This window comes from Canis lupus, chromosome 7, assembly GCF_048164855.1.
Source record: "Canis lupus baileyi chromosome 7, mCanLup2.hap1, whole genome shotgun sequence".
Lineage (NCBI taxonomy): Eukaryota > Metazoa > Chordata > Mammalia > Carnivora > Canidae > Canis > Canis lupus.
The window spans coordinates 69,571,140-69,598,133 of record NC_132844.1 but is presented as its reverse complement, the minus strand read 5'-3'; the positions used below and the strand labels follow the sequence as shown (position 1 = coordinate 69,598,133).

General features: G+C 53.8%; 1 protein-coding gene across 5 annotated transcripts in view; it reads left to right on the top strand.

The window, feature by feature from the left end:
- The first annotated feature begins 357 nt into the window (after positions 1-357).
- The window catches only part of ITPR3 (inositol 1,4,5-trisphosphate receptor type 3), a 68,242-nt gene continuing 41,605 nt past the window's right edge, over positions 358-26,994 (top strand). For 3 of the 5 annotated variants that reach the window (XM_072833416.1, XM_072833417.1, XM_072833415.1), the window contains exons 1-2: positions 11,216-11,366; positions 16,007-16,077. In XM_072833416.1, coding sequence (XP_072689517.1) covers positions 11,245-11,366; positions 16,007-16,077 — 193 coding nt within the window. In that variant the 5' untranslated portion in view covers positions 11,216-11,244. Of the gene's footprint in view, positions 609-11,215; positions 11,367-16,006; positions 16,078-26,994 lie in introns of those variants that run through there. The other 2 variants (XM_072833419.1, XM_072833420.1) reach the window with 2 other exon arrangements.

Here is a 26,994-nt window from a genome sequence, read left to right as displayed (position 1 = left end):
AACGGGAAGCCCGCCAGAGCCCCAGGACTCCTTGGAGCGGCGCGGGGCCGGCGGCTCGTTCGCGCCCGGGAGGCCCGGCCCCGGACGAGCGAGGGGCGCAGGGCGCAGGGCGCAGGGCGCAGGGAGGCGGGCAGGCGCACATGGGTGCCCGCGGGCCGGCGGCGGCGGGGTGCGGGGGGGCGGGGTGTGGCTTCCCCGCCTCCCGGGCGGGATTTGCATGTGTGTGTGGCGGCCCCAGACTTCCTGCTCCTTCTACGCTGCAGGTACGCGCGGGCCGGGCTGGGCGGGCGCTCCGAGACGCGGGCACCTCCTCGCCCGGACGCCCCCGGCGGCTCCCGGGCCGCGCCGCGCCGCCTTCCGCTCCGGTGGCCGCTAGTCTGCCCCGGCCGCGCCGAGCGCCCCGCTCGCGGGTGGGGGCGCGCCCCTCCGGCCTCCGCGGTCACCGGCGTCCTCTGCACCCAGCCTGGCCCCGCGCCCCAGAGCGCCCCCACCGCCCCGGGGCCCCGGCGGGCTGCAGCCATGAGCGAGATGTCCAGCTTTCTTCACATCGGGGACATCGTCTCCCTGTACGCCGAGGGCTCCGTCAATGGCTTCATCAGCACTTTGGGGTGAGTGAGCCGAGTCCGAGGGGGCGCGGGCCGGGAGGGGGCCCGGGTGCCATTTGCGTGCGTCTGCCGCCGCCCCCGGACGGAAGACCTGGAAGTCCCCAACTTCAAGGAGCGAGGTAACGGCTCGCCTCTCTTTTGGAGAAAGGAAGTGAAATGTTCGCCAGGTAGAAGTCGGAGCCCTCCGCGGGAGTTGTTGGGCGGGGGCGCCCCCTCCGCGAAGCCTGCACCCCTGCAGACACCCCGCTCGCCTGTCTCGGAGCCCGGGGAGAGGCCACTTCCTCTGCAGGTGGTCCCGGGCGGGGCAGGTGGGTGGCTGGGGCCTGAGTTGGGGAAAGGCATCCGGGCCTGGACGTGACTGGCTCTGGGGGTGGGGCGGAGCTGTGGGGGAAGGCAGGCTCAGCCTGGAGCCCGGAGTCCTCTAGTGACGGTCCACTCGCACCTTTTCCCTCCGGCTCTCTCCTGCCCTGCCCGCTTTCGTCGGAGCGTCTTCTCCGCGCCCCCCTTCCAGGAGTCCCAGGTTCTGGCCGCCCCCGCCCCCCCCTCGCCCCGCGCCCCGCCTCTCCCTGTTAATTTCCTGCGCGGCTCTCCTGGCGCCCCGGGGTCCCCGGTCCCAGGATCTCCCGGGCACTTTACAAACATTAATTAATTCTGGACGTCACCCCCCGGGGTCTGGATAGCAGGGAATCTCTTCAGATCCCTGGAGAGGTCTAGGCCCGGAGCGGGGCATAGGGCAGGAAAGGAATTAGGCAGAGCGAATAGGTTTATTTTCAAAGGAGCAGTTGGGTGAGTCGCTGGAGGTGGGGGTAGCGTGGTTTCTCCGCCTCTCCAGCCAGGCTTCTGGGCAGGGCCTGCTGTCTCTGTCCCATTTTCATTTCGGGGACTTGTGCTAAATTGTCTCATCCTCCCCACCGCACCCAGCTGTCCTTTAGGATAGACCCATCCTCCTCTGCTCCCCCTACTCTTCAGACCCCAGCCAGCCACAAGGTCCCTCCTCCCTGGAGCCTTTGGAGGACAGCCCTGGAACCCTCCCTCACCCCAGGCCTGGCTCCCCCTAGCCTGGGAAGTGGGAGTCACCTGGCTCTCTTGGTGTCTCCCAGGGTTGTTGGGAGTTTGGCTCTAGTCCCATTGGAAAGGGGAATCCAACAGGCCTTTGGGGATTGGAGGACTAGCTCGGCCAGCAGGGGATTCTGACTGGGAATTTCAGTATACCTGCCCTCCTTGTCCTGCCACCCTTTTCACGTTTCTTTCCCCTCCCCACTGAGTCGTGGATTCCCTAGCCACAGGGCCTCTCCCCGCACTGGATCGGACAGATGTTGCTCATTTCCCCAGAGGATGGGGCTGGAACCACACGTGGGCAGCATCTGGACAGGCCTCCCCAGAGCACTTGTCCAGGGGGTCCTGACTGCTCCTCTGGCCAGGGCTGTGCTTGCAGCGAGCCTGCACACAGTAGGCACACAGTAAACACCTCTGACAACGCTGGGGGAAGGACAAGTGTGGGGGAAATGCGGGCAGATGGTGGAAGCCCCCCTCCTACTGCCTGAACAGCACTGGGGGCTTTTGGGAAATGATCATCTTCTCCGTTGCTCAGTGCCTGGGTCAGGGCTGGCACAAAGTGGGTGGATTTTTTGTTTTTGTTTACTAATTTATTTATTTGACAGCACAGAGGGAGCACAAGCCAGGGGTTGGGGGGCGGAGGCGGCAAGCAGAGGGAGAGGGAGAAGCCGATTCCCCATGGAGCAGGGAGCCAATGCAGGCTTGATCTCACAATCCCAGGACCTTGAAAACATGATCTGAGTAGACACTTAACCACTGAGCCACCCAGGCAGCCCAGAGTAGGCAGTTTTTAAGTACTTGTGAGATCTGTCAGAGTCAGGGAAAGCATCCCATTCCACCCTCCACACAAGTTTCATCCCCCCACAAGACATTCTGTTGCCTCCCAACATAGCTTCCTCCTGCCTCTGCTCTTTCTGCTGCACTCCCTCCCTCCCCACTTCCTCCGGGCAGGACCTGGTGACCTCTGATGGCACTTCTACTCCAGGGTGCCTGTTCCCTGTGCAAACATCTCCAACATCTCCATTTGCACCGATGGATGCCCACCTCCCAGCTTGGTGCTCTCACACCCTAACTGCATTTTTTCCCCCTAACTTAATTTTCTATTTTGTGTTTCCTACCTCCCCTTTCATAGACTCTGCAGCTCTAGGTGACACTACTCTGATTCCTGGAACCTACCCCAGGCTCTAGGTCTCTTTACCTTTGCACCTGTGCTGCCCCCGCCCTTCGGCCAGCCTCCACCTGGGTAAATCTGACCCACCCTCTAAGACCTAGTGCAAAGTGACCTCTTTTGAGTGATTCAGCTCCTCCTCCCACAACCTGGGAGAATTAACCCTTCTTCCTTTGTGCTTTGCGTGGCTTTGCATAGACTCCTCTCCGGTATTGTGTTTCACAATTAGTTGGAGGGTTCTCTGTAGGGCCATCTAATGCTGGGCATTTTGCCGGGATTAACTAATTAATTACACCATTCATCCGCTCAGCGTGTCCACAGGCCCCGTACTGGCCACTGAGACTCTGAGGGAGCAGTGGGTCCCACCCTCTTGGAACTTAGAGTCCGTGAGAGAATGGTCTCTAAACCCTGCTAAGTCCTCACTTCTGAAAGTGTAGTTCTCGGTCCAGCAGCCTCACCTAGATGCTAGCTAGAAATACAGCACCGCAGACCTCTGCCCGTCCCGCAAAATCTGTGTGCTGGACCTCGTGGCATTTGGTGCCTTCAAGTGTGAGCTGCTTTGCTCTAACTCAAACTCTTTCTGCTCTATCCTCACCGGAATCTATCTTTCTTTCTCCTTCCTTCCTTCCTCCCCCCACCCTTTTTTAAAAAAGATTTTATTTATTCATTCATGAGAGAGAGAGAGAGAGAGGGAGGCAGAGACAGATGGAGAAGCAGGCTCCATGCAAGGAGCCTGATGTGGGACTGGATCCTGTGTCTCCAGGATCATGCCCTGGGCGGAAGGCAGGCGCTAAACCGCTGAGCCACCCAGGGATCCCTCCCTCCCTCCCTCCTTCCCTCCCTCCCTCCCTTTCTCTCTATCTCTCTCTCTTTCTTTTCTTCTTTCTTCTTTCTTGAGAGCCAGAGCAGAGTATGAGCAAGCGGAGGGACATGGCAGAGGGAGAACCAGGCTCGATTCACGGCTGGATCCCCAGGACCCTGAGATCATGACCTGAGCCAAAGGCAGCCATGTAACTGACTGAGCCACCCAGGCACCCCTCATTAGAATCTTTCTGCTCCTGTCTTCAACTCTGGTCCCCTTTGAAGCCTTCACCCTGGCTCTTGATGCCCATGTCTGTGAACCCTGAAGGCTGATTTGACTGAGTTCCCAGGCTAGCCTAACACTTGATGTCTGAGAAGTGCCCAGTAAAGGCTGGACAAAATGAATTTGTTGAAGACAGGGGCGGTCTTGGTGGGCAGAGGGGCTGGTCAGCTGGGAGGTGGGAAGGGGGGCCTTGGTGGAGGAGGGAGTCTTGGGCAGCCTTCAGATTCTGGCCAGACTCTATGGGGTGAAGTAGAGGAGGTCAATTAGAGCTGCCTGAATAATTAGAGCTCCTGGTGCAGATTGTACATTAACTCTGGGTTGGGAGGATGGGAGGGGTCTGGGCCGTAGATCCTGGAGCAGGTCAAGACCTCAGCAGGGAAGGGAAAGCAGGCCCACGCCTGTTCTTGGCAGGATTGTGTGGCCAGGGCCACTGCCTCACAACTCACCCTGGGTGAGTGAGGCCAGGGCTGGAGTGACTGAAAAGGAGCAGTGAAAGGTAGAGAATTTATGATTGTTCCTGGCCAGCAGATGTGAGGAACTGGTCCTGAGTGTGCAGGGTGGGCCGCTCAGAGTCTGACATCCAGTTTCTTGAAGATCCCTCTGGGTGACCAGAGGGGTGGGCCCCCACCCACAGGGAATCAGTTGGGGAGGGTAGGTGAGCTGGGTCTTGAGGCTGAGCTCCTGACATTTGTCAAAGTGCCTTGGAGCACCATCTGGGGGGGGGGGGTCTCAGGGCCTCTGAACCTGCGTCACCCAGGGCTGGGTGATCACAGGGAGTAGGGTCCAAAGGGGCCTCCCCTTGGGCTTCCCTGTCCACCTTCCAGCCTGATTCACTTCCCCAGGAGGGTGGACACTGGAGGTCAGCACCCTGAAAACACAGAGGTAAATGTGGAAGAAGGCCCAGTTCCCCAGGGTCAGGACCCTTGGGTTGGCAGCCCCAGGGGCCCAGCTTTCCTGGCTTGTCACTAACTCGCTGGGTGACTTTGGCAGGGCACTGCCTTCTCAGAGTGTGTTTCTGTCAGTCTGGATAGCCTCTAAAGGTGCTCTGTTTGCACCCGAGAATCCCCCTGGATTCTTTAAAAAACATTTCAGCTTCTGAGTCCCATGTCAGACCAATTGTATCAATATTTCTAGGGCTGGGATCTGACAGTTGTTGTTGTTGTTGTTGTTGTTTTAAACTCCCCAGGGATTTTACCTGGGTGGGGATCCCTGATCTAAAGGCCCTCTTCAGCTGATAGGCTGTGAGGAAGCCTACCTGTTGGATCCACCTGCCCCTTGCTCCAGAGAGCCCATCTCTTAGCCCTCTTCAGACTTCAGTAAGTCATTCAACAAACATTAATTGAGCACCTACTTTGTGCCAGACACTGTTCTAGGCACTGGGGAATCAATAGTACCCAAGATAATTCCAGCCTGTCTTAGTCTATACCCTGGGAGAACTGGGTGAGGAGGTCTGGAAGGGCCCTTTCAACCTTAAATCTCTGAGACACATGTAATCCCAGGGGGGAGGGCACTGCCCCTCTCATGCAGACTGCATTTCTGGGGCAACTTTCAGACCTGCCCTTGGCTCTCCTTTAATCGTGATTTCCCTGGAGATACTGGAAGTCCCCCTGTCCTGTGCCCCAGGGCAGGGTCTTGGCCTCAGCTAGGCTGATTCATGTAACTTATTTTTTAAAAATACATATTTTGGGGGGTACCTGGGTAGTTGAATTGGTTGAGCATCCTACTCTTGATTTCAGCTCAGGTCTTAATCTTAGGGTCCTGAGTTCAAGCCCCATGTTGGGCTCTATGCTTGGCATGGAGCCTACTTAAAACACAAAAACAAAAACACACACTTAAAAGAAATATGTTTTCTTTTTTGTTCAAGAATAATGTATGTCCCATGGAAAAACTGGAAAAACTCAAATAAAAAATTATGTGTGATACTACTGTGACTTACATGAACATTCTGTATGTGGATCTTTTAGTCTTCTTTTTTTTTTAAACTTTCGATCTACACAAACGTTTACAAAACGATGTCAAACTGCACAGGTAGATTCGTATTCTGTCATTTTGGGAGGATACATTAAGCTGTATTTTCTAATGCCGACAGGCCATTGTTATGGCTGCACAGCATCGCACGGTATGATTTATCCTAATTAATTCAAGCAACTCTAGTCTTAGGCGTTCAGGTTGTTTCTAAATTTTTGCACTATAAACAATCTGCACAGAACATCCTAGTCCATACATGCCCGAACACTTGTCCAGTTATCCTCTCGGGCTAAATTCCCAGCAGTGGAATTCTGAGATCAAAAGGAAGGTCCATCTTTCCCTCATAGGCTCTAACTCTGTCTATGTGGTGGTAGAGGTGCTGCAAAGGTGGCCCTGTGCCCCAGGGGGGTTCTGACTCCACTTCATGGCCTAAATTTGAGAGTGTGGTACTAGGAGGTATGGGGAGAAAGATCAGCCTCCGCCCTTGAAGTTGGATGTGGTGGCTGTGATGGAGAGGGGTGAAGTGAGGAGAGGAGCTTGTGTGGGGTTTGCTCGAGGACAGAATAGGCCCCGGGGTTCGGCCGTGGGACGCCAGGGACCCAGGCTGCATCCAATTCCCTGGCCCTAAAGAATCTTGCTGTAGCCACTTTTCACACTCTGCCCTGCCCCACATTCCTGACCCTACATCCCCTTCCCTTCCCAGTGGGGTTGTGGGGTGGGTGGGGCAGTGGCTTGGGTTGGGGGTGGGGTGATGTGCTGGATTTTAAGGTGAGGCCACACCAGCCTTCTGCTCACAGCTCAGGGGGCGGTTTCTGAGTTTTGATTGCTTCTGAGACTGGGTCCGGAGTCTCTGTAGTCGACTCCAGGCCTGTTGTCCATGCTCCCCCCACCCCCATGTGGAGATAGGGGCTCCGCCCTAGAAGTGGGGGCTGTGAGAGAGGAGGAGAGGAGGTCTGGGAGAGGGGAGTAGGGCAGAGCCCAGATCTCAAATAAGTTTCATCATTGGCCTCTGAGTGTGAGCTCTGAGCTGCCCTGAGTGTGTCACATTGGTCACGCTGGCACTGGTACCCAGCATTTGCCCCCGACAGTCACAGTTCCCTGCAGTGAAGACCCCTGGGGTAGAAAGGCTAAAGGACTTGCCCCGGGTCACATAGCGCGGGTCTGTAGAGAGGAGGCCGCAGGGCCTTTCACACCAGTGACTGTGGGCCACAGAGATGAGTCTACGTCTGGACAACTCAGCGAGCCCAGGGTGTGGGTGGGGGCTGGGGCTGGGTAGGGACACTTTGCAGAGGGGTTTCCACTTGGGGAGATAGGCAGGGAGGGAATCTGCAGGGAGCAGAGTACAATGATCCCGGTGGTGTGTAAATATGGGCATTTGGGGGTTGGCAGGTGGGTAGAGCCAGAAGAGGCAGTGAACATAAATCTCAGGCTCCCCCCCTCCACCGGGGGGTGGGGGTGGGCAGCTGCAGGTGTTGGTGCAGACACCTGTGTGTATTTGGTTCACAAATCCCTCCCATTACTCAGCCAGCCAGCTAGCACCCCCTTCCTCCAGCCTGCAGGAGTGCTGTCCTCTCAGGCCGTGAGTCTAGAAATGGGTGACCAGAGTGATTTAGGTCATGGGAGGCAGAATCAAGTCTGCATCTCCGAGATGCTGCTGCTGCTGGTAGTGGGTAGACTTTATTGAGCTCTTATGCGGTGGCTCTGGCCTTTACCTGTCACTTTGGCCCCTCACCACTGGCCTGAGGCATACATATAATTCAAGACACTCAAATGCCCACTACTTAGACTTAATAATTGTCCACATTTTGCCATATATGATGAATCCATTTTTTTTGCCCAAGTATTTTATGGTAAATTACATAATTGCGTGTTTTCACCTCTAAATACTTCATTACACAGCTGCAAGAAATAAGGATATGTTCCTGTGTGACCATAGTACTGGCATCACACCCTTTAATAATTTATCCGATGCCCAGCCTGAACTCAGATGTGCCCCATTGTCCTAGTGTGTCTTTGACCACTGGTTTCTTTAGTTCAGGATCCAGTCAAGGTCCACGCATTATTGGGGCAGCCTGGGTGGCTCAGCGGTTTAGCGACGCCTTCAGCCCAGGGCCTGATCCTGGAGACACGGGATCGAGTCCCATGTCGGGCTCCCTGCGTGGAGCCTGCTTTTCCCTCTGTCTGTGTCTCCGACTGTGTCTCTGCCTCTTGCGAGCTCTGTGTGTGTGTGTGTGTGTGTGTGTGTGTCTCTCATGAATAAATAAATAAAATCTTTATTAAAAAAAAAAGTCCATGTGTTACATTTGATTCTTAGTCCCCCACCTCTTGTTACATTTGATTCTTAGGCCCCCACCTCTTTCTTTGCCATGATGATCCTGAGTTCCTGACAAGACAGGGCTGGTTATGCCATAGACTGTCTCACTCTCTGGATCTGTCAGGGCTGTTTTTGCTGCCCTGTTTCCCAGAGAGCTCTGTGGCAGTCCAGAGCGGGGTGGCGGGGCCTTGGGGCCTGCCTGGCTGAGCCCTGAGGCTTCAGTTACTTTGGCGAGCAGGACAGGCTGAGTCCAGAGAGCAGGAGAAAGGCCTGGTCCTGGCAAGCCCAGTGGATGAGGTGAGTGCCGGCCAGGGGCATGGCTCCTGCTTGCACCTCCTCTGTCCCTTTTCAGCTTCCCCTCATGTCTCTCTAGTTCCCTGTCCCTCTTCTTAGCCTAAGAGGCATATCTTCCTGTGTCCCCAGCAGCACTGTTGAGACCCCAGCCCTTGCCAGAGCCCACCAGTCCTGAGAGCCAGAAACCCAGGCCTGTGGGTAGAAGGTTTGTACATTTAGCCTTGTACATTTAGCCAGGGATCTTTCTTTCTCTTGGGCCAAATTTGTCATTTTTGCCACCTCCATGCATCACTGGAGAGATTCTCGGGGTTCCCTGAGCATGTGGCTTACCTGTCCTTTCTAGATGTAAGCTCTCTGAAGAGAAAGCCTACCTGCCTGCCTATTGGTCCAGAGTCTATATCTCAGCCTTCGTCGGACTTCATGAAGTCATTCAACAAACATTTATTGATCCATGCTCATTTAAGTTACATATACTGGCCCCTCTGGCGGCACATGGTGGATCCTTGGTACAGAAAGATAGGGAGAGGTTAAGTAAATGGATGTTTTTGCAGGGATGCAGAAATGAATTTCTTTTCCCTGATGAGCCAGGGATCCCAGCCAGTGAACCTAGGTTCCTCTCCCAACCTTCTTCCCCACCCCCATCTAGTGGGTGTGACTTTGGGTATTTGGAGAAAGGGACTCCAAGGCCTGTGTCTACCACAAGCCAATCCCAGTAGTCTAACAGTGGCTTCATTGGGAGTGGCCTTCCTTGAGTCTGGCCTAGATTTGTGGGGCAGTGGCCAGTGTCCTGGGCTGGAGTCAGAGATCTGGGGTCTGGAACTGGCTATTCCTTTGACTTGTTGTGTGACCTTGGCAGTTTCCCCTCTGTGCCTCAGTTTCCAAGCTAGATTGGGGGGGGGGGCTGTCTAGAGTCTCTGATTCCCTGTCCTGTGGCTGCTCTGAGGGTGGCCATGCTGGTGGGTGCAGGCTTTGATTCAGACTCGTCTGATCGTCACTTGCTCCACCTCTAGCTCAATTCTTCCTTCTTATCTAATCTTTCCAGACAGCATTGACCCGCCTCACTGCCTTTCCTGTGGCTCCCACCTGGATCTCAAAGTGCAGCCAGGGCAAAATGGGGCCACTCAGGTCACTGGATGCATCTACCTTCCTCTTTTCCCCCCAAACAAGCTCTTGGGGTGCAGACCCCATGGGCATTTCAAGGACGGCACCCTCCTCCACAACTTTGTAGTGCAGACTTGTCAACCATCTCCTTTCAAAGGGTTCAGGGCAGGGCCCCCTGGGTGGCTCAGTGGTTGAATACCTGCCTTCAGCCCAGGGCATGATCCCGGGATCCTGGAATCGAGTCCCGCATCGGGCTCCCTGCCTGGAGCCTGCTTCTCCCTCTGCCTGTGTCTCTGCCTCTCTCTCTCTGTGTCTCTCATGAATAAATAAATAAAATCTTTAAACAAAAAAACCCCCAAACAACAAAGGGTCCAGGGCAGCCCTGAACACAGGCCTCCTGTCAGGCCCTCCCCACTTACCCTCATCCCACTGCCCACTTTGCTGATGGCCTCTTGGGCCCTGTGTAGTCCAGGCTCAAACTGGCTTTGTGCCTCCCAGTGGGTAGAAGGCTCCTAGCAGGCTCTGTCCTCACAGCTCCCTAGTTCCTCTGGACAGGCCCTGAGGTGGGTAGATGCAGGGGTCTAGGACATAGTGGCCCCTGTCCTCAGGGCAATCAGCATGGTGGTTATGAGCTTCTTGACTCCACCTCGCCCGTAATGGCTTCGTTGTAAGGTTTTGTTGAATGCATGGAGATCTAGCTTGTACATGTGCCATCAACTGACCAGAGCGGGGTGAGTGCCGGCCAGGGGCATGGGGTGGTGGGTGGGGCTGGGGATGGTGGTGTGGTGTTGAGTTTTACTCAGTGAACCTCACACTAAACTGTGGTGAGAATAGAATTAGGTATTGGATATAAAAACAGCTTATAAATTAAAACAGGTTCAGCACATTGGAAGGTTGGATTTTCTACTGTGGTCGAGGCTGGGGTGCCACCTGCTTTTAGATGAGGGGCGGCGTCGGTGGTAGGACCAGGCGGGGAACTCTGCAGGAGCCTAGGCACGGCCTTGAAGACGGCAGGACTTGGCAGGACTCGGACAGGGCTCTGGTGTGCGAACGCCTGGACGTGGGACGATGAGATCAGCGGGCGGCGGGGGGTGGGAGCGGGCCTTTGCCGGGACCTTGGGCGGAGACCGGGGCTCTCGGGAGGGCTGGGGAGGGTGAGGCGCCGCCGCCGCTTTCGCCGGAGAGCTCGGCTCTGGTCACGGCGCCAGGTGCGGACCGAGGCCGGGCACCTGTGACCCGGGTCCGGCCAGTTTAATAAATACAGATGCCCCGGTGAGGGAGAGTGGGGGGTGCGGCCCTGGCCGTGGGTGCCGCCGGCGCGGGGTGCGGGGGGAGAGGTCGGGAACGCGGCCGCGGCGCTCGTCACCCTCCCGCCCCCGCGCACTTGCAGTCGAGACAGGCGGGGCGAGGCGGGGCGAGGCGGGGCGAGGCGGGGCGACGCTGCGCGTGGGGCGGCGGGTTTCGCTGGGGCGCGGGCAGAGAGCACCCAGCGGACCCCGCCCGGCCCCCCAGCGCGCTCCCTTCCGAGGCGCTGCGCCCGCAGAACTCGGCCTCCCCCCGCCCGGTCTCCCCGCAGCCCGTCGGATAGGCGCGGCCTGCTCTCCCCTCGCCGGCGCCCGGGCTCCCACGGGGCTGCCTCGGCCCGGCCCGGCCCATGAGAACACACAGGAATGGAGGGAGGCTTTCGCGGGGCGCTTGGGGACATTTGGGACTCCACACATCCTGCCGATGGCTTCTCTGCTTGCCGGCCACGTGGGGAGCTGCCCTAGGCACCAGGTGGGAAATAAAGCGATGAGTAGGGCAAGGGGCCGCGGTCAGACGCTCCTGGGGACGGGGAGGGGACGGGGTCGGGGTGAAGCCCAGCGTCCCCAGGCCGCATGGACTGTGCACTACCCCCACCGCACATGGAGGCCGCAGGCTGTGCAACGTTAGAACCAGGAGGAACCCCTGAAGTCCCCGTCTACTGCCCTTGTTTTCCTGATACCTTCGGGGAACACCCCTGCCTCTTGTATTTCTTTCCTCTGGTCCCTCCTACACAAGGTCCCTCAGCTGCGGCGGGTCCAGGATGGTTTCCTTCCTGACCTTGTTTGAAGTCCTCCTGAGGCCATGTCCCCCTCCTGATCAATCCCTGCCTTCCCCTATGTGGTTTCAGCTCACGCTCCCAAAATATACCATGCTTTGTAGACCACAGTGCACTGCGAGGGGCTGCGTGGAGCCCTGCCAGAGTGGGAGGGGACAAACGGACAGCCCCGGAACGCGGGGTAGATTTGTGCCAGGGGGGTTAGGAAAAGCATGCCAGGCATCTGAATTTTCGTGTGTTTTTCCTGCACGTGTGGCCCAGACGAGGAGTTTCCAGGGCTGCTGTGGAGGGGTCAGGCTGAGGATGGATTTCTCCTCGGTCAGAGAAGCTCTGAGGAGGTGGCCTCCCCAAGGCTTGAGCGCTGGACAAGATAGGGGCTGTTACGGGCTACCCCAGCCTGCCCTCAACCACACTCACTTCCATGATGCCCTGTGGCTGTCCAGCACCCTTGGCAGTGCCAGGTCCTAGGCCAGGGCCTCCTCCCCTCCCCCATCCAAACATAGCCATTCGGGTTCCCTCCCTTCAGGGCTTTGCTAAGAGACAAGCAGCTAATCTGATTCACTAATGTCTCACAGGAAACTCTATGAATTATTCAAGGCTCTGTATAGCTCCTGCCTCTTCTTTCGCACCTTCTCTGATTGGCCAAGCTCTGACCTGTTCTTTCCCTAAATTTGGACAAAATCCACAGCTGGTACCACCAGTTGGCACTAATACATATTCTTCATAACATTAACTCTTCTGAGAATGTGACTTGTCTTCCCAAGGAGATTTTTAAACTCCTCGAGTCAGGGACCCACCTTACCTTTTGCTTCTCAAATACTTTCCTCAGCAGCTAGTCAAATGAATTAATTCATTCCATGTATGCCCTCTCTGTGCCAGGCAGTGGTCTAGATTCTGGGGATACAGCAGGAAGCAAAACAGACACATCCCTGTCCTCATGGATCTTCCATCCCAAGTGTAGGGGGGTTGTAACCAAAATAGATAAGTAAAATATACAACAGGTCAGGTGATGAGAAATATTATGGGCATAGTGAGGCGGCGGCGAAGAATGAGGAGTGTGAGAAAGAGCAGTTCTGAGTTTTAAAACAGATAGGGAAGGCAGCCCGGTGGCTCAGCGGTTTAGTGCCGCCTTCAGCCCAGGACCTGATCCTGGAGACCTGGGATCAAGTCCCACGTCGGGCTCCCTGCATGGAGCCTGCTTCTCCCTCTCCCTGTGTCTCTGCCTCTCTCTCTCTCTCTCTCTGTGTGTCTCTCATGAATTAAAAACAAACAAACAAACAAAACAAAACAACAACAACAAAAACAGATAGGGAGATGGGTGCCTGGGTGGCTCAGCGGTTTAGCGTCTGCCTTCCACTCAGGTTGTGATCCCAAGGTCCCGGGATCGAGTCCTATATCGGGCTCCCTGCAGGGAGCCTGCTTTTCCCTCTGTCTGTGTCTTTGCCTCTCTGTGTGCCTCTCATGAATAAATAAATAAAATCCTAAAAAAAAAATGAAAATGAAATGGTTAGGAAGGGAGGGTGTTCAGGGGAATGGCCATTTGAGTGGGGATCTGAAGGAGGTGAGGGAGGGAGCCAGAAGGGTGTCTGAGGGCAGACAAAAGAACTAGTGCCGAATCTCCTGGAAGGTTTGAGGAACCTAGGGGAGGGTTGTGGGCTGGAGTGAAGTGGGCAGGGGGTAGAGGGAGGGGATGAGGTCAGAGAGGTGAGGGCTGGGTCATGTAGGTTCAGGCCATTGTGAATTCTTGGCTTTTACCCAGATAGGTAGTTCTGGAGGGTTGTGAGCAGAGGATGTTCTTGATTTGACTCACCTTTTAACGTAAAGGTGTGAGGCGTGTGTGTGTGTGCTGTGTGGAGAACAGGTCTTAGGGAGATGAGGGGGGCACATCAGGAGGTCAGTGAGGAGGCAGTTACTCACATCCAGGTGATAGCTGGTGGGGGTCAGGTGGTGGTGGCAAAGATGAAAAGTGGTCAGACTCCACACAGATCTGGAAGATAGAACCTGCAGGGTTTCCTCACATATTGGGTGTGAGAGGTGAATGGAAGAGGAGCCAAAGATTGGCTCAAGGTTTTTTGGCCCCAGCAGTGAGAAGGATGGATTGCCACCAACTGAGATTGGGAGGACTTTAAGAGGAGCCCATTTAGGTGGCAGACGAGGAGCTCAGTTTTGAACCTGTTGAGTCTGAGATCCCCGTGGTCAGCCAAGCAGAGGTGTTAGATGTAGGATCTGGCCTTTGTGGGGGAGATGGATATGGGAGTCATTGATGAGTGTCTGAGTGGTCCTTTGAACCTGTGAGTGTGGCTGAGATGTGCAAGGAAGGGTATGCGAGCAGATAGCAGAGGGAAGAGGGCCAAGCTCTGAGCCAGTGCTGCGGGCCAGAGAGAGGGAAGGAGACCAAAGGGTCCTCCTCACAGAGCAAGCTGCCTCTCTGCTCCCCATCATTGTGAGGTCCTGCACAACATCTGCTCTGACGCTTCTCAGCCGGCTTCAAAACCAATCCTTCTGCTTGCTGGCTGTGTGTCCCTGGCCAGATTGTTTACCTCTCTGTACTCTGGCTTCCCTGCTCACCAAATGGAAATAATAACAAAGTGGATTTAGAAAATTAAATAATGATATATGAAAATATTAGAAACAAAATCCTGCTTGCTTTCATTATTCTTATTGATGACATAAGTGCTGTTGATGCCAAAGAGAAAAACAGGGTCCTGTCCTCAAGAAGCCCATAGTGTAGACATGGCAACTAGTTGCAGTAGGAAGAGACATGGCAACAGGAGAGGCCAGGACCGGGGCGCCTGGGTGGCTCAGTGGTTGAGCGTCTGCCTTCAGCTCAGGTCATGATCCCGGGGTCCTGGGATCGAGTCCCGCATCGGGCTCCCAACAGGGAGCCTGCTTCTCCCTCTGCCTGTGTCTCTGCCTCTCTCTGTGTCTCTCATGAATAAGTGAATAAAATCTTTAAAAAAAGAGAGGGGGGGGGGCAGGACCAGGTGCTTCGGGAACATGGAGGAAGGAGGCCCAGTGGGAAGGAGGGCACTGGCACTGGCCAAGGAAGGTTTCACAGAGTAGAGGGAGGGTCTGAGTGTGGAAGAATTAAGTGAGGTCTGCTAGGCCTGGGTCTTGGTGGGAAGCCAGGATGGGTTGGGCATGAACGGCATTGTAGGCTGCCACTGCAGAGGTGGTCACCTCTGTAGAGATGAGAGCTCCAGGGACCTTGGGATCAACTGGAGATTTAGCATGGTTGGAGCAAGAAGTTGTGAGGCTAGCTAGGGAATGGATAGAGGTCAGACCACAAAAGACCTTGTTAGCCAACCCAAGGAGGGGAGGAGAAGGAGGTTTTGGAATCAGCTCTTTGACTTCAGGCAAATTATCTCACCTTCAAAGTCAGTTTCCTCTTCTGTTAAATGGTGTTAATGACTAGACCCTGGGAGGAAGTTGGTGAGAATTCATAGGGAACAGTTGTGAAGTGCTGAAATAGACCTGGCCTCTGAAATGGTGGATCGTTATCATCACTGTATCCTAGAGGCTGGGATGGCATTGAAGACTTTTAAATGCAGGAATGGAAGGAAGGGTAGATGGGTGGGTGAGTGAGTGGGTGGATGGATGGATTGGTGGCTGGCTGGATAGATAGATGGGTGGGTGGGTAGATGTCCTCCAGAGATTCAGGATTAAGCCCAGTTGCAGTTTAAGGGGGGAGGGGATTTGGGGCCCTAGGGTAGGCCTATAGGGAGGGAATGGAATGCAGCCTGACTGAGGTTGAGAAAGTGCAAGGTTCATTGTCCTGTCTTGGAGACCAAAGGACTGTCCCCCTAGTTTGAGGTCTCATAAACTTCTGTTTGTCTATCTCTAGTGTCTCTCTGCCTCTGTATCCTACTTATTTTTCTGATTCTATTGATCTTTTCTGTTCTCTTTCTCTGTCTCTCCCTTCTGATCTGTCTGACTTCATCTCCGTCTCTCTTAGCGCCTTTCCCTCTCCTTCCTCCATTACCCACTGCCCTTAGGTCGGGGCGGCAGGGTCTCAGGGCTTTCACGGGAGTTGCATCTACAGCATGTGGCAGCCCAGGCTGGAGGAGACCCCCCTCACAAGACAGCTCTAGCTCTGTCAGGCAGAGGGGGTGGCCTGGGTGTGTCTCTGTGCTTTTCCTGGGGTCCCCCAGCCCCAGCCCCCAAAGACCTTGTCTTCTAACCTCCGTGCCAGGAAAGGGAAAGCCTTGATGCGTTGAGGGGGGAGCGTGACAGTGATGGAGAGGGATTTTTTGGAGGCTTCCCTGGTGCCCTGGCATCCCCTGCCCTGGGGAGATGGCGTCTTCCCTCCCACTGACCGAGCTGCCTTGTCCCTCAGGTTGGTGGATGACCGCTGTGTGGTGGAGCCGGCCGCGGGGGACCTGGACAACCCCCCTAAGAAGTTCCGAGGTGAGACTCCCGCCCCCATACCAGCCTCCCCTCCGAGGCTGTAGGTCCTGGACCTGGGACGAGCCCGTTCAACCCCAGCCAGCGCTCCCACGGCCCGGCAGCCCTCATGCTGCTCTCTGTGGAAGCCCCCCATGGTTGTCTGGGGCCGCCCCCAACTTCTCAAGGGCATACCCACTTCTGGCAGAGGGCCGTCCTCCCCCAAACCCCCCATCAGCCACAAGGCCACCTTTGTCTGCCTGACTGGGCATTTTCTTAGCTGGCAGGGGTGTGGGAGAATTTCCTCAGGCTTCAGGAGGCCCAGGGTGAGAGCTCTTCCTGGGGGCTTCTGGTCTCCTCATCTGCCTGGTGAGGTTGTTGGGCCCTTCTCCTGCCCCCTGCTGTGTCCCCAGCCCCATGTGGATGACGCCAGCCCTGGGGGAACTCATGGATCCCGGGCAGGGCCCTGCTGCCTGACACTGGGCAGGGGCCTCCGTGTCCTCCGTGGTCAGTGGGCTCCTCAGCCGCCCCGCAGGCCCAAGGGCGCTGAGAGAATTAAATGATATCCTGCTGTCACCGTGCCCAGCCGGGGTGAGGTATTGTTGTGATTGCCTATGAGGCTGAGACAGACAATCAGACGGATCCTGGGCGTGGTGGGCAGGGTGGGAGCAAGCAGGGACATGCCGGGCTGCTGCCACCTTGCCTGCCCACGTGGCTGCTCCTCTGGGGAGAGATTAGCTGGGATTGTCCTCCAGGGGGATGCTGGGAGGGAAGCGGGGTTTAAGATAATCCTGTGGCATCCTTGGCCGTCTGTCTGCTGGGGCCTTGCCCATCCACCGGAGGGTGGAGGAGAGGGAGGGGGACCTTCCTCGCCCGCAGGGGGGCCCTGTACCTGCTGTTCTGCTTCTGCTTTTCTCCCAGGCCTCTGAGTGGGGCTGTGTGGGGGTCTCAGGTCAGGCTGTGCCCAGGTGTGTGGGAACCGCCTCTGGCACTGGACGTGCCTCACCACTGAACACGCCTCGGCCCTGCGCCATCTGGCCCCGCTGCCCCTCTCACCTCCTCCCCTACCCCTTGCCCTGTCTCATTCCCTCCAGCCACACTGCCTCCCTGCTGTTTTCATGTATCTACCTCTGCACCTTTTTACTCGTTCCCTCCGCCTGGAAGGTTCTTGCTCCAAATACTCACCTGGCTTGCACGGCAGTCTCCTGTCCTCAGTGGGCCCGTCCCTGATCACCTCATATAAAATTGCACCCCTGTCTCTCTTCCCTGCTTTCCCTCTCTTCACGGCATGAGTCTGACACACTCCGCGTATTTTAGTTATTTGTTTTCCATCCGTGGAGCTAGAATGTCAGCTCCACCAGGGCAGGTATTCTGGTTGTTTTGTTCACTGTTTCAGTGGGTGGTACACATCTGAGGAATAAATGCAGGCAGCAGCCCCTCCTCAGGCTTCCTCCCACCCCTGCCACCTCTCTCAGGCCTGGCTGCTCTAGTTCCCACTGCTGTGATGACCCGTCCGGAATCTCTCAGCTGAACCCAGCCTTGAAGGCACTGGGCCCGGGCTTTGGGGATTTCAGGGTGCTCGTGCGGGGTGCCCTGCTTGGAGGCACAGCTCTGACCATGCCTGCTTCTGGGTCCTGATGATTGAGACGGGGCCTGTGTCTCTCCTGGAGGCAGAAGTAGTAGAGCTTTGGGGATGCCTGCGTGGCTCAGAGGTTGAGCATCTGCCCTCAGCTCAGGGTATGATCCCAGGGTCTGGAGATCGAGTCCTGTATCAGGCTTCTCGCACACAGCCTGCTACAGGCTTCTCCCTCTGCCTGTGTCTCTGCTTCTCTCTCTCTCTCTGTCTCATGAATAAATAAATAAAGTCTTAAAAAAAAAAAAGTAGGAGAGCTTTGAAGCCACTGACAGAGGGGCAGATTTCCACTCTAGTTGGGGGATTTAGGTAAATTCTTGGGAAGAAGTTAGTAAGGGTGAGGGTCCCTAGGGTGGGCTGTGCCAGGGCAGAGAGGGGCCTGGGACTGGAAAGGGAAGGTGTGTGCATGTGTCAAGGTGTATGTAGCCAGCTGTGTGGTGTGACAGTGGTGACAGGGAGGTGGGTGTGACAGAGAAAGATTTGCCCTAGAGTTCCAGTGGACAGAGTTTGGGGCCAATTTCTGACACAAAAAAGCCGCTCAGCAGAACAAATACTCTTTTGACTTCTCATCCTCCTCTCCCATTGGTCCTTCCTAGTCTCTTCTTTCTCTTCCTCTCCATCATCCCAAAGCCTGTGAGTGGGGCCCTCCCCAAGGTCGGGGTGGGGGGAGAGGGAAATGCCCCATGGTCCCTGTGGCCTCACCGTGCCCAGCCAGCTCAGAGAGGTGGGAGAGAGGACTCAGCCTCCAGCCTCCTCCCTGCCCTCTCTGCCCCAGGTGTCCTGAAGCAGAGGCCCATCTGAACTCCCTGTGGCCCTATTTGGACCTGAGAAAAACTGATTTTCTGAGACAGAACCCAGGCTCTGTGCAGCCCAGTGGCTGGTGTGTACAGTTGAAGTGTTAGAACTTGGGACAAGAGACATGGCCTCCAACGTGTTCATTTTGACTGAAGCCCGGAGGAGAGAAAAGCAGAGCTTGGCCTCACGCCTGGGAGTCCTGGTTCTCATTGTTCTGCATCTCTCCCTAAATACCCTGGACTGGAAGGAGGTCCTGGCAGAGCCATGGGGACCATGGCAGGTGTGTTGGAAGTTGGCTAGATGTTGTTAGAGATGGCTGTGTCCTGAGGCCCCGTAAGTACTGTCCTGCCATCCTGGGCTGGACCCCGCCATTGCGAGGAACTCTGGTTTCACCCTTTCTCCTGCTACAGCTTGGTTGTCCTCACATGCTGACCCTGGAGGCCCCCAGGCTGAGTGGGCAAAGCCCAGTGAAGCTTCCAGCCTGCCTCCATCAGCCCCTGATTGGCTTCTTGGTTGTGGTTTCAGCTCTAACCATCATCTGAGGCCATTCCAAGCCCTCACATGTTCTGGGAATTCTTTCCAGAGTCTGCAGGCTGTGGGGAGGCCCAGGCTACTGGTGCTCCAATGTGTAGGGCACCTCACTCCAGCCCACCATCCCTGACCTTTGCTTTGCTGTAGGAGTCTTGGGGAGATGGCTGCTCTGAGTTGTGTGCTGCTGACTGGGTCCAGAGCCTGGGCATGTTCCCTCCCATGTGGGGGCATGGGGAGGGGCAGCTCTCGCCTCCCAGTCTACCTTAGGGAGGCTCAGAGCCCATACACCAAGCTACAGGGACCCCAGGAATGTATGTAGGGGCCACTTACCCCCTGAGACTGTTGCAGTGGGGAGTTGGTGTTGGGGAGGAGGCTGATGAACCGGCCTTCCTGTGTTTATATGGCTGGGTGCCCCCCAACTCCCCCAAGCTGTGCTTCTGCTCTACATGTCCTGCCTTCCAAGCCCAGTTTATTGTTTTTTTATTATATATATGGGGGGGGCTGGGGGAGCGCAGCTAGGAGGAGGAGCTGAGGGGAAGGGAGAGGGAAACAGTCTCCAGCAGACTCCACCCTGAGCGCAGAGCCTGATGTGGGGCTCCATCCACATCCGTGAGCCCTGACAAGGGTTGGACTCAATCGACCGACTTACCTAGGTACCCCAGACCTTGTCATTTTTTTTTTAAGATTTTATTTATTCATTCATAGAGACAGAGAGAGAGAGAGAGAGAGGCAGAGACACAGGCAGAGGGAGAAGCAGGCTCCACGCAGGGAGCCCGACGTGGGACTCGATCCAGGGTCTCCAGGATCAAGCCCTGGGCTGCAGGCAGCGCTAAACCGCTGCGCCACCGGGGCTGCCCAGACCTTGTCATTTTTATTTTTTATTTATTTTATTTATTTTTTTAAATGACCCTTTAAAAAAAATTTATTTATTATTTATGATAGTCACACACACACAGAGAGAGGCAGAGACACAGGCAGAGGGAGAAGCAGGCTCCATGCACCGGGAGCCCGACATGGGATTCGATCGTGGGTCTCCAGGATCGCGCCCTGGGCCAAAGGCAGGCGCCAAACCGCTGCGCCACCCAGGGATCCCGACCTTGTCATTTTTAAAGCATCTTATGCCTGTCGCTGAGGCCCTCGGTCCTCTCCCTGACCCCTCTTCCCTCCCTCCCTCTCCAGAGGCAAATACTCATCAGAAATTGATGTGTATCGGGGCGCCTGGGGGGCTCAGTCAGGTTGGTGTCTGCCTTTGGCTTAGGTCATGATCCTGGGGTCCCGGGATGGGGCCCCATGTTGGGCTCCTTGCTCAGGGGGGACTCTGCTTCTCCCTCACCCTCTGCCCCTCCCCCCATCCCCTGCTCATGCTTTCTCTCAAGTAAATGAGTAAAATCTTAAAAAAAAAAAAAAAAAGAAATTGTTGTGTATCATTCCAGAGCCTGATTTTATACTTTCGCTATTAATACATAGGGCTATTATAACTAACACAGAGTATTTCCCATTTTTATAACCCTGTATATTAAATTTTTTCTGCACATTTTTCATTCTGCACTTTAAAAAAATATTTTCTTTATTTGACATGAAGAGAGAGAGAGAGCACAAGCAGGGGAAGTGGCAGGCAGAGGGAAAGGGAGAAGCAGACCCCTCCTCCACTACTGAGTGGAGATCCAGATGTGGGACTCGATCCCAGGACTCTAAGATCATGACCTGAGCCAAAGGCAGACGCTCAACTGACTGAGCCACCCAGGCGTCCCTATTCCGCATTGTTTTTGAGATTTCTCCATGTTGATGCATGTGGCTCTAGTTCATCTGGTTAATTGCTGTGTAATATTCCACTGGGTGAATAAACTGCAAGCCATTTATCCTTTCTCCTGTGGATGGACATTTAGCTCATCTCCAGCTGTTGGCAGCTGGCAGCCATGCTGCAGTGAGCATTCCCATACATGTCTCCTTGGGCCCGTGTGCCCGAGAGTTTCTTGGGTGTGTTCCGAGGTAGGGGGAGCCCTGGTGTGAGGAGGCCCTTTTGAGCCTTCCTCTGGGGCTGTGTGTGCTCATCCCCCTACAGATTGTGGGCACGCCCCCCCCCCCCACTCCCACCAGCGATCTTGCCACATCTGGTTCTGTCCCACTTAAATTTCTTCCAGCCTGCTGGGTGTGAAATGGCATCTCACTGTGGTTTTAATTTGCATTCCTCTGATGACTAGTGAAATGGAGCATCTTTTCATGTTTATTGGCCACTTAAAATTCTGTACTTACCTGCCCACCCTCTCCCGCACCCCCAGTTTATAAAAGTAATGCAAACACTTTCCAGGGGCAACCATATAGAAAAACAGACTTAGTAATTTATTCATATGGTTAAAACATCAAAACCTTGTACAAAGAAGTATAGAGGGTCTGCTCCCACCTGCGTGGTCTCCTCACTTCCCTCCTCTACCATGATCCCTGCCAGTGACCACTTTCCTGAGTTACTTATGCTTCTTCCAGGTTTCTTCAAATATAAACATATATTCAGGATCCCACCCCCTACTTTTCTTACACAAAGGTAGGATTCTGTATACGCCATTCTTTTTTTTGTTGTTCTTTATAAAGCTTACTATGGATCCTACTGGAGACCTTTTCATATTAGCATATAGAGATTTCTCTGTTTTTTCCTTCATTTAAACACTCATTTTTGTTCTGTATCCCAGACAACTGTGTGAAAATAGTGTTTCTACGACTTGCCTGGTTTGAAACATTTAGAAAATATTTATTTTAAAATTGTGGTAAAGATCCATAACAAAACGTTTCCATCCTTGGACACCTGGGTAGCTCAGTGATTGAGCATCTGCCTCTGGCTCAGGTCGTGATCTTGGGGTCCTGGGATCGAGTCCTGGATCAGGCTCCCCACAGAGAGCCTGCTTCTCCCTCTGCCTATGTCTCTGCCTCTCTCTGTGTCTCTCATGAATAAATAAATTTAAAAAGAAAAAGTTTCCCATCTTTAACCATTTTTAGGTGTATGGTTCAGTGGCATTAAGCACATTCTCACTGTTTTACAGCCACCACCACCATCCAGGAACTTTTGTCTTCCTATAAAACTGAATCTCTAAACTGTTAAATAATTACCACCGCATCCCTCCTCCTTAGCCACCATGCTACTTTCCATCTCTATCAATTTGACTATTTCAGTACCCACATGAGTGGAATCATCCAATATTTGTCCTTTGGTGACTGGGTTCTTTTGCTTAGTATGACAGCCTCAAGGTTTACTCACGTGTAGTGTGTGTCAGAATTTCTGACCTCTCTCTCTCTTTTGCAGCTGCAGAGCATTCCATTATGTGGCTCTGTTGGAATGTATTTAGCCAGTCCCCTTTGTTTTTTTTTTTTTTTTTTTTAATTTTTATTTATTTATGATAGTCACAGAGAGAGAGAGAGAGAGAGAGAGAGAGAGAGAGAGAGAGGCAGAGGGAGAAGCAGGCTCCATGCACTGGGAGCCCGACGTGGGATTCGATCCCGGGTCTCCAGGATCGCGCCCTGGGCCAAAGGCAGGCGCCAAACCGCTGCGCCACCCAGGGATCCCAGCCAGTCCCCTTTGATGGGCACTTGGGCTCTTCCTAATCTCCATCTTCTCCAATAGTGCTGTGGGTGAAGACCCTTGTCTTTTGTCATGTTGTACAAACGGAGGTGCGCTCTTGGAAGGTGGACCAGCAGTGAGATGGCTGAGTCGAGGGGCAGGGGCAGCTGGAATCAGTGTCATAGGAGAAGGCAGCCCCTTCCAACTCTCCATTGTTCCTTCTGTTCCCTCCCAGATCTCTCAGTGTTTTAGCTCATTCCAGGAGAATTTAGCTCCCTTGGCCACTCCTCCACTTCCTCTGCCCCATCCTCCCTAGGCAGCCTGGTGGCGATTCCCCATTGTCACCTCCAGGAACCCAGGGATCATCAGTTCCACCTTCATTTCTCTGCAGCCAGCAACCCCGGATGCTGCCCCACACCCCCTCCCTCTGCTATCAGGTGCACTTTCAGTTTTACATAGAGACTGAACAACCTTGCCTTTCTCTTCTGTAACCACAATGAAGTCTTCCGTGTTTTGTTCAATAGGTCGAGTCTCTAACTGTCGAAAATAATTAGAAGCAGATGTTTACATGATTTACACTGAGCTTATATGTGACTATGACTGTAGAACTTTATTCCCTGTGCTCTGTTCTCATCTCGAGTCCTCAGCACTGGTACTTTTGAATCGTATTGGAGCAGCAGAACTATTTGGGGTCAGGGGTGCCTTTACTAATGCATACCCCTCAGGCTCATGAATCTATGCAGGACCTGGGAGTTTGTATTTTTTTTTTAAGATTTAATTAATTTATTTCATTTTACTTATTTTATTTTTAAGATTTTATTTATTTACTCATGAGAGACACAGGCAGAGGGAGGAGCAGGCTCCATGCAGGGAGCCTGATGTGGGACTCCATCCCGGCACTTTGGGATCATGCCTAAGCTGAAGGCCACCCAGATGTCCCTAATTAATTTATTTTAAAGAGAGCATGAACTAGGGGAGGGTTAGGGGGAGAGGGAGAGAGAGAATCTCAAGTAGACTCCATGCTGAGTGCAGAGCTCGACCCAGGACTCGATCTCATGACCTGGGATTATGAACTGAGCTGAAACCAAGAGTCAGATACTCACCTGACTGAGCCACCCAGGTGCCCCAGGAGTTTGTTTTCTAAAGCTTCCCCACTGGCAGTAGCTTTTGGAGTATTACAAACTTGAGTTTAAGGGAAGGTCACTCGACTTCATTTACTATGTGAATATCCTCTTGTCTGCAGCCTCACAGGCCCTGTGCCCCCTCAACTGCAAGTTCATGTCCCCCAACACACACAGTCCTTACTGTTGGAGTCCTCCCTGGACCCAGACTTTTCTCTTGGCCTTCGATGCTGCTGCTCCGGTGTGAGCCCAGTCTCCTGGCCACCCTCCCATCTTTCTTCTTCTCTGCCTTTCTGCCCTGTGGTTTGGTGAGAAGAAAGGTTCCAGCCCCTTCTGGGGTCCTGGCAGGGCTGCCTTTGGGCCGAAAGCACCGTGAAAGCATGGAGGTGTGTGTAGAGATGGGCCACAGACGTTTTAGGGGACTCAAGTCATTCGTTCATCCAACAAGCATTTCCTGACAGGTATTATGGGCAAGGCTCTAAGGGAGATCTGTGTGTGAGAGAAAGAGACAGGTTAGACAAGTGCTAGGGAGTCTGTTTCCAAGACAGGAGAGTCGGGAGTAGGGAGGGCTCATTTCTGGCTTCCTTCCCACTCCCAGGATGCTCCTGGGCGGGGTGTTTCATTCAAACTCAGGCTCTGACCCTTTAGTGGCCGTGTGAGGTCCCTCTAATGGGGCTCCACCATCCTTTAAAGACCTGCATAGAATAGAATTCGAGTGCATCACCATAGGAGGGGTCGTTCATATTTCATTAATTCTTCCTTCAGCTCCTTCCTTCCTGTTAAATATGTTCAAGGAGTTTTAAATGTGGTTATTGAAGCTTTCTTATTTCTAGAGATTCCATGGCGTTCTTTTTCAGCCTTTGATGTTACTTATGTTACTTTTTATAGTTTCCTCCTCTCTGCAGGGATCTTCAAAGTTTTGTGGATTTAAGCAGAGTAGGCTATCTGTTCTGCAGATGTTGTCTGTGCCTGAAGTCTCTTCGCGTCTGTTTCTACTCTCTGTTTGGTGGGTTGGTTCTCTCTCATGACAGCTAGTTCCTGAGAGTTCCTGGTTAGCTTTGACTGCACACTGGAGTGCAGTCAGTGTTTGAAAAAATTGGTGTGACTGGTTGTGGACTAGGAGGAAGGTACCTTTCTCCAGAGAGGACGGGTGTGTGTGTATCCTATTACGAGACTCCTGGCACTCCACTTGTCCAAGACTGCCTGAAGCTGGGCTCAGGTTTGGGGTTTCTGTAGCATCCAGGAGATTCTAGCAAGGCTCTGGTTTCTAGAAGGAGCTGTTCTGCCTCGGGTTCAGCCTTCACTTGGGGGTGTAGCCCAGCGCAGTTCCAGCTTATTGAACGGAGGGTATCCTCTTAGATTCTCACCTTCTGTGGGCCTGGGTTTGGATTTCTGCACCACCACCCTCCATCACCTGATGAAGCCATCCAAATAAAAGCCTATTTCTGGAATCAGTGAATATCCTCAGGGTGAAAGTAGCTTGGGTGTTTCTATATCTTTCTGACTTCCCTTTGATCCTCTGCTTGGGCCCAATAATTCTTCACTATTTTGTCAGTTCTTTAAGAAGTCTTAAAATAATATCCATTTGAAAAATCCAGTTGTGTTAGTTGCTTTCTGGTTGGATTGATCCAAAAGATATCATAACCACGGTTTTTAGCCCTGTCAGAGACTGCCCCCCTTACCAGGGACAGACGCTCCTGCCATGTTGTTTCATGAAATGGTGATCCAAAAATATATTTCCTGGGTGAGCCAGTTCAGAAAGCTTGAGAACCTCTGCTCTAGGGCGACCTGGGGCAGCATCTCTCTTTCCTTCTGTTCACCTTTCTGGACTGGGAGTGGTGGGGGTGTGGAGGAGTAGGGGTGCAGGGAGACCAGGGATCTCATGATCACCAAGACCTGCGGGCTCCAGGCTCATTCAGACCCAGGGCCCTGGCCTGCCTCCGCCCATCCCAGTTGGCCAGACCCCAAGTGTGACTGGCTGCTGACACTTCACTGCCCCTTCCACCACTCTCTTGCCCGTCCCTCCATTTGCAGTGCCTCATCCCTTTCCTCCCTTCTCGGCTATAAATTCAGCCCCATCTCATCCACATGAGAGAGTCATTTCTAGATTCATGCATTCATCTGGCAGATACTCGCTGAGCCCAGGCTAGAGGCTGGGGACATGGTGATGAGCTCCACATGGCCCTGCCCACCTGCAGATGAGCCTGTCAGAATCAGAGTATTATGAAGTAGAATTCAAAAATAACACAATCGATGCATGTCTATATTTATGCAATATAAAATGGGCGTCCAGGGGCAGGGTCTGAGTGACCCTGGAGCTGGGAGGAGGGAGCGAGGTCAATGCAATGTCCTAAGTGTGATAAAAAAGAATAAAGGGGAGCAATTTATAATGAAATAATACACATTTTAGAAGTAGATGTTGGACACAACTAGAAGACCCAAGGAAGCAGTCAGAGCTTGCCTGTGAATCATGAATAGGGCAGCCACAAACGCAAGCATGTGGTCCAGCCACGAGTGATACATTCTCTGAAACAGCAAAACAAATGAAAAGAAAAACAAAAAAACTCCTGGTAAAATTGGAACAATACAAAGAACACAAATTCCCTCAGTTTATATCTGAGTTGCATTCCCAAACAATTCAGCATTTGCTAAAACCATGCAGAAAATGCTTTGTGTTTCTGTGTGCCCCTCTGGGCTCACAGCCCTGCCCGCGGCTATCTACCTGCCAGAGTGTGGCAGGATGCTCTCGGCAGGAGTCATGCCGGACAATATTTATGGTGCAGGTGGTCAGCATCCCTGTCCTGACCACTGAACGCCCACTGTTACCTCTACTGGGACAACCACTTTTCCCTACCCCTTCGCAAAACAATCCCTGGCATGGTCCCCTTCTCCGACTTCTGCTGGGAACTGGTGGCCTCCATGTGGTAACTGGGGGACCTGGGGAGCCCTTGGGAGCTCCAACCCAGCCTGAAGAAGCAGTAGGACTTCCTGGAGGGGGTGACACCTGAGCTGCTTCTTGAGTGCTAAGCAGGTCCTTGTAAAGACATACTCTCCCCAGCAAACTGAGTGCTTATTTCCAGAAGTGATGGCCGTTCGTGCTGGTGGTGCCAAGGTGGGCCAGGCATGGCAGGCCTTGGTGACTCTATCCACTTATGGAATTGTGTTTCCCCCCTCCCTTCTTGGAAATTCTGTCTTTGAATTTTGACTCATTCAGTCTTTCTGCCTGTTCATGGGCTAGATAGAAAACCCAGTTTTGCTTTTAGTTCCTGGGGGCTGGATGACCAGCTCTGACCCGAGCAGGCATCTGGCCTTCT